The sequence below is a fragment of the Ochotona princeps genome, chromosome 1, assembly GCF_030435755.1.
Source record: "Ochotona princeps isolate mOchPri1 chromosome 1, mOchPri1.hap1, whole genome shotgun sequence".
Taxonomy (NCBI): Eukaryota; Metazoa; Chordata; class Mammalia; order Lagomorpha; family Ochotonidae; genus Ochotona; species Ochotona princeps.
Genome location: NC_080832.1, coordinates 99,844,482 through 99,855,605, shown reverse-complemented (window position 1 = coordinate 99,855,605; position 11,124 = coordinate 99,844,482). Strand labels below are relative to the sequence as shown.

Here is an 11,124-nt window from a genome sequence, read left to right as displayed (position 1 = left end):
TAAATTTGATTGAGTTTGAAACCAATTTAAAAATTGTACAGTGCTAAAACATGGTATCTATAAATGCTTGAGTATTTCCATGAGATAAATGAAAGTAATTTATGGAAACCAGATAAAAACAAAAGTAATTGGAGAAAAGGTACATAGCATTTCCTTTAGTCTTACATCTCTGCCCATTTTCTACTTCAAAAAATTGTATCCATGATAACTAATTTTCATGACTGCGGAGAAATTCTATTTTGGGCCTGTCTTGATCAGGGTGAATATATTTTTTAGATAAGGTTCTGGAAATCTCTGCAAGGGCAGAAATTTGGTGGACGTACACAGATAGTAATCTGTAACAAGTCCTTCCTGCACATTCCTAGGGATAACTCTGTGAGAAAACCACAGAATAGTTAAGCACAGTCACAGTGGAGAATGGTAGTGAGATTTCTTAGAAACCTAGAAAGACACTTTCCAGTGACCCAGCAATGCCACTTTTATGTGTATGTCCAACAAACATGAACATGTTGTATTGAGGGCATATCTGGACGGCTACATGCTGTTTCTAATAGCCAAAATATAAAATCATAATATAATCTCCAAAATATGAAATGGATAAAGCAAATATGGTATATATATGTATACGTATATATATATACACATATATGTATACGTATATATATACATATATATATATATACAGTAGAATATTATTTAACCATGAAAAAAATAAATGTCAACATTGTCAATAAAAGAAGAAACAGCCAGAGGACATTGGATTGAATGAGATAATCTAGACACTAGAAAGACAAATATCGCAGATTGTCCTTTATAAATAGCAATTAAATTTTTTAAAAATCATTTTAAGAGAAAAAGTTTTGTTATATATCATCATTGCTGCAAATAAAATTTTCTTAACCATTGTTTTATGCCTATTTTAAGCCATTGGTTATAACTATTATACCACTGTAGTTTTTGTTTGTTTTTGGAAGCCCTATGACCATCATTGGGTTGATTCCATGTGATCTTTCCTAAGCTTAAATGGAGGGTTTTTATTCGCTTGCGAGAAAAGTCTGGCATGTATTTCCAACCTTTGTAAAAAACCGTTTGTTTCTTCAGTGACGTCTAGAATCAGATTCATAATACAGCCAGATAAATACAAGCAGAGTTTAAAATAAGGTAGGAACAAGAAATGTGTAGAAAATCCCAGTAAAATAACAACAGAAATCCAAATATAACAATGAATAACAACCCATTGCTAAAATGACTGGAAGGATATCTGCCTCCCCTGCTTTGAATTTGAAAACCAGGTTTGGGTGCAGTGGCGTGGCCTAGCAGCTAAAGTCCTCCCCTTGAACACCCCAGAATCCCATATGGGCTCCGGTTCTAATCCCAGCAGCTCCACTTCCCATCCAGTTCCCTGCTTGTGGCCTGGGAAAGCAGTCGAAGATGGCCCAAATCTTTGGGACCCTGTCCCCACATGGGAGACCTGGAGGAGGTTCCTGGTTCCTGGCTTTGGATCAGTGCAGCACCAGCTGTTGCGCTCACTTGGGGAGTGAATCATCGGATGGAAGATCTTCCTCTCTGTCTCTCCTCCTCTCTGTATATCCAGCTTTCCAATAAAAATGAATAAATCTTTAAAAAAAAAGAAAATACATATTTTACTGCATATAAAATGGAATTAAAAGGTCCAGGGAAAACATATGCAGGCAAAAGCAGAGGGGATTCAGAGACAAATTACTGAAGGACACTAGGGCACTATAAACAGTAAGAAATTAAATTAATAATTTGCAAAATAATGGTTGACAGTGGAAGCTATTAAAAGAAATTTAGCAAGATAATTCCAATAAGCCTTTGGGTTTTCTTTTAGGAAAAATATAACATCAGCAAGATTTTCAGTTGATTGATACAAATGAATATAGTAGAGATTATGAGTCTAAATTGCATTATAAGCATTTATGAAGAAAGTAAAATAGTATGTTACAAGATAGCTTGAACAAAATAAAACATAATTGTTTATTTTGTAAGGAAAGATACTAAGAATACTTGCATTTACTAAGTGGAATCTTAAAAATCATGGAATATATAAATGATTCTTAACTAAGAAAAATGGTAGAGTCATATCAAAGAAGAGGATGAAAATTCAGAAAAGAGCTAGTTCCAGAGAATGACAATCTTTTCTCAGTCTTCTGGTCTCTGACTTCACCAACTTCGCTGTTAGCCAAGAATCCTCGGCCCTTCGAGGATCCAACTTAACATTCCTAAGAGACTTGCTGCAGATCTGCAGTGTCTCGTTTCTGCTCCTAAGTGATAAAGATATCATTGCCTTCGCCCAAAGAAGAGCTATTTCCTACAGCTGCACAACAATTTCCAAGCTCCTTTTTCCAACTCACAAAGTCATGTCCACTCTGATTTTCTGTGTTTTTGAATGCTCACTCATGCCTCTCTTAGATATTTCAAACTAACATATCAAAGTCTGAGCTAATCCTTTGATGCAAAGATGCTACACCTCATCTATCCTGCCTGTATTAATCGGTGACTGGACTACCCAGTCTTTCCAACTGCCCATATAATAAATCTTGGAGTCATTCCTACCACATCTGTCTCACAGCAAGAATTCAATCTCTTATGAAATCAGTCTTACTCTATCTTCAGCATATTTTACTGTCCCCAGTGTTTACCTCATAACCTGTTGGGACATTGTGCAAGGGATTTTATAAAGAGCATTCAAATAATTTATCTCCTTTGGTTAATCCTACTTAACTTCCTCCTAGAGTAAGTCAAGATATCCTCAAGTTATTAAAAGCTTATAGACACTCTCTCTGTACATTTCCTCTCTGCCTGCTCACTGGATCTCGCTTCTGGACCACACTTTTCTAGCAGCTCTTGCCCCCCAAGCATTGTTCACTGGGAGGAATTCAGGAATGCTGCCACAACCTCTCTTTTCCACTCTGCTTAAATGTTACTTCTCAACAGACACTCGTGGAAAATCATATTTAGGTTTTCTATGCTCACAGCATTTTATGACTCTCCCATCCTGTTTTTATATTCTTTCTGTAATACTTAACATTTTCTTCCACAATGCATATAAAAGTTGCTTATGTTTGCTCTCTACCAACTATGTAGGCATCTGTAGACATCACAGACATATGAATAATATCCATCTTATTTGCTGATGTCTTCCAATAATAACTCCTCTAAGACTGATACATAAGTAGATGGTCAGTGACTTTTACTGAACTGTTAAACAAGCGAAGGAATACAGTGTTTAGCATATGCGTTATCCATATTAGAAACTGCAATTGATTGCCCTGGTAGAAGAGCCCTATCTTGCTCATTTTTGAGCTCAGTTGCAGTGTATGTTACATTAAGTTCAGTTTGTGGTCCATCAATACCAGTTTCTTAACAGAGGTGCTATAATGGTTGCTCTCTACATTCAACCCTATGACATTACTAGGAAGAAGTGAGTCTTTAATGATGTTGCCAGAATAAAGTTCTAATTGCAATTAGATTTTCTGATTATCCAAGGATATTGACGGGAAGCAAATCTTGAAGCAGATTTGTTTAGAAAGGATGATGTCAGGTAGGATTCTAATTCTTCTCCCACTCAGTGCTAAAATTTGATGTTGATAAAAATCTCATTTTAACATAATTATTATTGACCAATTCACATCTACATAAACTATCAAGTAACAGACAAGATGTTCATTATTGCATCAGAGTTTCTGCTAGTGGAGACCCATGGAAGGAGTTGGCATCGTGATATTAGTGGGCGAATGTGCTGCCTGTGATGCCTGCATCCAATCAGAACGCTAGTTTGAGTTTGCTGTTCTGGTTCCAATTGAGCCCCTACTCTAATGTGCATAGGGAGCAGTGGATATGGAACCAGGTCTGTACACCCTATCCACATCCCCTGGAGACACAGATGGAGTTCCTGGCTCCTGGCTTTCGTCTTACTGAATCCAGGGCATTTGAATACTTGGAGAGCGAATCAGTGATCAAAAGGTCTCTTTCTCTTTGTCACTCCATCATTCAAATTAATACAACATATCTTAACAACAGCAACATCAAAAAATATTCTCAGAAACTAGAACAAAAATGAAAATAGAGTCACATACAACTTTATGTGGGTATTTGTGATCAAAGGATACAAAGTATAAAACCTTAAAATTTGAAAACTGACCAGTTTAATTTAAAATTTACAATTGTCTAGCATGGAGAGGTTGTTTGGTGTAGTGGTTAAGACAGCCACAATCACTGCTAAAATACCCTGGTCAGAATGCTGTTCAGCTACAGTTTGAATCTTCCCGTTAGTGCACAAATTAGCAGGGGCAGTTTATTCTCAAGTACTTGAAACCATAGCAGAGACATGGGAGTCACAACATGGGAGATAATGGAAGATAAACACAGAGTTGCTGATTCCCAACCTGGTCTTCCCCAGCCCTAATTGTGGGCATTTGAGAAGTCCATTATCAGAGAGGAGCTGTCTTCCTGTCTCATTTGTTTCCCTATCTCCCTGCCTACTGCCAAATAAGAACAATAATACAATTTTTTAAAGACAACGCACTCCGGCCAGCTTTATGATGCAGAGGATCATTGTGGTGCAGTGCAGGCCTTCCATATTTCTGTGTGCTCAACAACTGGATGTTCCATTTCTGATCCAGCTTCCTGCTAATGGCCTGAGAAAAGCAGGGGAGATGGTCTAAATATGTGGGCCCTGCTGCCTTCATGGGAGACGTGAAAGATATTTTTGTTCCTGGCTTAGTTTTGGCCCATCTGGGCAATGAACCAGCAGATGGAAGAATCTCTCATTTGCTTTCTCTCTATAGATCTCTTTAAACAAATAGTTGTTTATTTTAAATTTTTATTTGTATTTACTTTATTACTATATTTATTTATACATGTTATAAATATGTATTTATGTATCTATAAATAAAAACAGTATATTAGTACGACAGGCAAATGCTCATTTTTTTATATTTCTTTCTGTTTTGTTAATAAACTACAAGATTAAATGCATGTTAGATTGTTGAGACAGTATAATTAGTAACAAATAATCTCTTTAAGGGAACAATTTGCAGAACTTCACCAATGGTGCTCCTGCAGTAATTTTAGTCTTGATATCACATATCGAATGCATTTGAAAGATTTCCTCAAGGAAGCATATTATTTTCATAATTGATTTACAAAGATAGAATCCTTTCTCAATGAATCAGAATCAAATTTTATATGGATTTCTGTGGTTTGTGGAGACACACAGGCCTTGACAGATATGCTGAAAAGACAGTAACACTTATCTTCTCTTGGAGTGTGTGTGTCTTTTCTTCTCTCGTCCTTACGTCTGAAGGCAGCAATGAGTTCCAGGCCTGATGCAGTAAGCAATTCTAACTTCATATTCAGGGCAAAAGGTTCTACATCGACCGTTACCATCTATGCACTCTCTTGTCAAATCCAAGCTACCATACTGGGGGTATTTCCTTTTGGCTGTAAGGAGGACAAAATGACTAGAGTTAACATCCTGACAGTACCATGCCCATGTCACAGAAGGAGAAATTCCAAGAAAGAAAAGAGTGAAAATATTTGCCTACAGCATAGAGCTTAAGTGAATTTCCTGCCATTTCGTACAAAACCTATCCTAAAACCATAAATTGTTTTTGACCTAAATTGCGTTTTCAAGCTGTAGTCTTACAACTGATTGAACACTAACTTACGGAAATGTTTCCAAACTCTACAGTAGAAGTTATCTGTACAAACTCTACAGTAGAAGTTATCTGTACAACTATTAGGTTCCATTCGGCTGTTCCTGTTCTGTTTCAATAATATCTAATGAGCATTATGCTTTTATCAACTTGTCATAGATTTTCCTACATCTTCATACTATATAACTAAAATGTTGAGTGTTTCCAATTTTTCTAAATTTCCACAACTACTCTCAGTGTTTTTAAATTCCACCTCCCAAGAGATGATCAAATTTAGATACAAACCTGATGATAGCATTGATTACAATAAAAAAATAAAGAAATTAAAAATAGAGCTGTTAAAAAGCAGAGTGTCTCAGACATTAATGAACAAATAAATGATTTTTAAAATTTCTAGAGCTACATTTTTTTCCATTTCCACCACAGTTTCTGAAATGGTAGTGATTAAAAGATAATTTCTTACAACCAATAGTTGTATCTTAATAATCTTCACTGAGAATCAAAAACCTGTAGACAGCATGCCAATTTCAGTCTGCCATCAACTTTTGTAAAATTTTATTACTACAATCACCCACCACTTACTGACATACTATCTGCATCTGATTTTGGCATACACTGGGCAAAAGTTCCTCCAAACGAATTGTCAACATACAATTCCTTTTTATTTTCATAACTTGCTTCTTTGTTTCTTGGGCTCCATCAATCTCCCTGGAGTCATGGGTAAAGTCAACTTTACTTCTCATTAAGAAACTATACTATTCTAGATTCAAAATATATGTAAGATTTAAAGATGTGACATTGGAAAAATAATTTTTTTCCAATTTTTCAGGGAAAAAGAAGGGAACAGTCTTATGATACAGAACTCTCTTCTAGACTTTGTGTACTCTAGACAATGAACAAAATTGTCACTTGCATGGACCTTTCTCGATACAGATATATAGAAATTTTATCTAGACATATTTCATTTGATTTTTTTGAGTAGGAACAATTGAAATTTTCTCTCAGTTTTAGGTTGGAAACTTCAACAGCCAGAACACTGAAAATAAAATTTATTAAAAAAATGATACTTAAATCTATCATATTTTATTGACTTAACTCAATTGTGAAATATGGATGAACTATCCATTGAGATTCCTATTCTGACTGTTGATTTCGTCTAACTTGGAGGAAATAAATGCATCCTTATCTTTATCAAATGATTGCACAAAACATTGCTTAATTCTGCTTCATCAAGTCACACAAAACTTACAGGATGTTTGGAGATGGATTCACAAAACTCGTGTCCTCTTGGAGCATATGACTCTTATCTTAGTCATCCTGAACTGTTGATATTTTATTTATTTTTTATTGCTGAATGCTTGGCCACAATATGGAATTTTATCCATTCATAAGTTTTAAATGGTTATTTTTTAAATGTATTATGTGTGAATATTTAGATAATCATGATGAACTCTGTAATACTCGCAAAGAAAAGACAAAATAATTCATTCTCCTGACCCTCTATTTTTATTTCTGGGAAGCCTAGAAAATTAGTCCAAATATTGAAAAGGGTTATTGCTTGATAATCACTGAACAAGAGTTGGATTTCTTTGCTGCTATCACAAACATCTAGATTTGAGCTCATTATTTCATTACTAGGTATTGCAGAGGAAGGTGGTAGACCTATTGGTCTCTAAGTTTCTGTGAAATTGATGCTTGCACATTAATTCAACAGAAGAGAATCTTGTTGCATGCCTTCCATACAGGGATAGTTCTTGAAAAGGAAGAAATTAGATCAAAAGCACAGCTTGTGTACAAGGTAAAATTCAACATCCATGCAATCTGTAACATTCAAAGACAGCTAATGATAAGACATAGTTGAAGAAAGGCCAATAATGGATGTAATTTCCATGCAATATAGAAAATACTCAGAAATATCTATAATATTGATAATTTCACACTTTAACACTTCACTATTATCTCATTTTTTTAGTTCCAATTTCAGATTAACAGAAGAGTTGCAATGATAATACACAATCTTCCCCATACCTGACACTTCGAGTAACCATGTGACATTAATCTAAACTGAGAAATTCTACTGATGCAAATAATATATTTTATTTATTACATACCAGTTACACAGATTGTTTTTTCTATTTCAGTGTCCAAGGTATTATATATTTAGTGCCACAACTTTATAATTTCCACGCCATTATCAGATTGCAATCAAGAAAAGCATTTGTTTCTTATAATGACTACTAAAATAATCCCATAAATATTTGTATGTTACCTGGCAAAATTGTAAGTGAAAAGAGTAGAATAAACAAAAAAAGGTAAATCTTCATGGTGGAAGTTTTTTTTTTTTTTTAAGTACTGACAATATGGAAATAGAACTTCTTTGGCAAAGTCAGATGTTTTGAAGTAAGGAAACAGTGATTGGCTTTATTTATACAGCCTCCTGGGCAGGGTTTTTTTTAACAGTTGGGACTGATCATGAGCCAGAAAATTTGTATGCTTGGTTGAATACGAACATCAAAGAAGGTGACCACAAAAATATTACATTTATCTATGAAACTAAAAACCTGTTTGTGTTCCTTAAAGAGATTTAAATTAAGATGGAATCATGAAAGGAATTACTTATAAGTGATATGTGCATGGAGTGCTAAATATCAAGTGAACATGTTATAGTAATCTGATCTATCATTTTAAAAACAATTTAAAAATTTAATCTGTGTAAGGCTAAAAATACTAATGTTTCTAATATTAAACTGATGAATGAGTGAGTCACGGAATTTTGCATTTGGAATCTTTTGTTGACAACATTTTTCTATCGGTAATGACAGCCAGAGAGATGAAGTGACTTATTTCAGTTAGCGTAATTTTTAATTAGATAAAAGTAACATGATCAGAAAATTCTGGATTCACTAATAACTTTATACAATATGCTATAAGTATTACTGATGATCATTTCTCAGTCTTTTAGCTAAGATCAAGCATAAGTATTACTGACACATTGGTTGTAATAAGTTATCTGCTTTCAAACTTCCAGGCTTGATGTTTTTGTTTGTGAAATTCAATGCAATATCCTACCCAGCTTTATATGTTTACTAATTCAACTATTTCAGATAAATGTGGAAGAGCTAGACATTTTTCCCAGTATCTGAAAAGTAATGCTGTACAGAAAAAATTATCAATTCTCTCTTCTACAGTAGAATCAAGACAATCTCTAGTTTTTATCTGCATCAGAATCCACTGGAAAGTGCATAAAACAAGGTTATAATGCCCAACTTCAAGTGCTTTTGATTTAATGGGTCTGGGATGAGGAGCATCCATTTGCATTACTAACAATACCTTGGTATGCCAAGATAACAGAAAGGGGCCACATATTACTGCAGAAAAAAATCTAAACCATATGCTCTATAAAAATGAAAGAAAACCAACTAATAGTTATTGAACTTATGGCTTAACTTATGATCCTGGCATAATAGCGCAGCTTCCTATGTCCTGGGAAAGCAATTGAGGATGGCCCATAGCCTTGGGATCCTGAACCCATGTGGGCGATCCAGAGAAGGCTCTGGGCTCCTGGCTTTGGATCAGCTCAGCTCCAGCCATTGCGGCTGCTTGGGGATTGAATCACCAGATGCACGATTTTCCTCTGTCTCTCCTCTTTTCTGCATATCTGACTTTCCAATTAAAAAACAAACTTAAAAAAAAAGAACAGACTCAAATGATTAACAGGATGCTTGGCCATCTGGAAGAATACAAATGAAAACCCCACTGAGGTTCCATCTAACTCCAGTGAATTTGCCTTTATTTGGAACTCTACTAACAAAGCCTGCTGGCATGCATGTGGGGAAAAAATTACCCTCATTCACTGCTGGTGGAACTCTAGGCTAATACAAGCACTATGCAAATCAGTTTGGATAGTGCTTTAAAAACTGAAAATAAACATGCCATATGATCTAGCTTTCATGCTCCTAGGAATATACCCAAAGAAATGAGAAGTGCATACTTGAAGTGAATCCATAATCCTGAATTTATAACAGCACAATATACAATAGCAAAGACATGGAAACAATCCTGATACCCATCCAAAGAGGAGTGGTTAAAGAAACTGTGGTACATTGGGCCCAGCGGCGTGGCCTAGGGGCTGAAGTTCTTGCCTTGAACACCCCGGTATCCCATATGGGCGCCGCTTCTAATCCAGGCAGCTCCACTTCCCATCCAGCTCCCTGCTTGTGGCCTGGGAAAGCAGTTGAGGACGGCCCAATGCACTGGGACCCTGCACCCGCGTGGGAGACCCGGAAGAGGTTCCAGGTTCCCGGCTTCGGATCGGCACGCACCAGCCCGTTGCGGCTCACTTGGGGAGTGAATCATCGGATGGAAGATCTTCCTCTCTGTCTCTCCTCCTCTCTGTATATCTGACTGTAATAAAATGAATAAATCTTTAAAAAAAAAAAAAAGAAAGAAACTGTGGTACATTTACTTCTTAGAACATTACTCAGCCGTTAAAAAGAATGAATTTATACCATTTGCAACTTAATGGTCCCAACTAGAGATCATTATGTTCGATGAAATAAATCAATCCCAATAGGACAGATAAAATATGTTCTCTGAAATATTAGGAAGACATCATGCAAATTTTGAATTCATACTGGCTCCTGAGTCGCATAGTAGCATCAGTTCATCAAAGAGACTTCTGTGCTTTCTTTTCATCGCCCATGCAGTGGTTATTCGATGGCATGCTTTTTTGACTCCATGGTGCTCTACTCTTTTTTTGCTATTCTTGTTGTTTTAACTTCATACCAGTTTTTTACTTCTTTAAATGGCTTCTTATTTAAGGGAATGCATAGTGATGGCTTGGCAGAGACTACCATATCCAGATGTTAAGGTTCAATGCATTATGCATTCCTAATTCCAAACTGGACTCCCAGTGAAACTGTTGGACATATCTAGACAATGGAATGCTGGACTCTCTGACATTATCTTTACCAGTAATGTCAAGGCACACTTAAATAACAGACTGATGGAATCCTGACTCCTTATAAAGGACTATACTATTGTAATAAAATGTGGAAAATCAATTGGATGGTAGGAATGGGGGGGTGGGGGATCCCAGGCCCTGTGGAGTTGTACTATAAAATCAAAACAAAATCAGCTCACTATGATACAGATTACTTCAGTTCTCCTCATGTAAGATTTATTCAACACATATAACTGATCACTACAATTCATAAATCAGGAATGCATTATAATTCCTTTTGCACTAGTGGAAGAAAATGAAGCACAATACAAGAATTCTCTACTACTAAGAGAATACTGTTTCCTGACAAATGCGAAATCTAAATGGAAAAGTTGAATGAGTGCTTCACTCCTTAAAAACTGGCTATATTAAAGGGATGGATGGAAACTGAATGGAAACTCTCCCACACAAGCATTAACCCATAGAAAATGGAAACAGACT

General features: G+C 35.7%; 1 protein-coding gene across 2 annotated transcripts; it reads right to left on the bottom strand.

The window, feature by feature from the left end:
* Positions 1 to 5,179: 5,179 nt before the first annotated feature.
* Positions 5,180 to 8,005, bottom strand: LOC101518483 (beta-defensin 110). 2 transcript variants are annotated; one of them, XR_009246540.1, is made up of 2 exons: positions 6,264 to 6,545; positions 5,180 to 5,466 (listed from the first exon to the last, which is right to left on the bottom strand). XR_009246540.1 is itself a non-coding variant. In XM_004590542.2 (2 exons), exons 1-2 carry the CDS (start codon positions 8,003 to 8,005, stop codon positions 5,318 to 5,320), a joined length of 204 nt encoding a protein of 67 aa, XP_004590599.1. In that variant the 3' UTR covers positions 5,180 to 5,317. The 2 variants fall into 2 exon arrangements, 1 of the variants encoding a protein (XP_004590599.1); XM_004590542.2 differs by lacking the exon at positions 6,264 to 6,545 and adding an exon at positions 7,951 to 8,005.
* Positions 8,006 to 11,124: the final 3,119 nt, after the last annotated feature.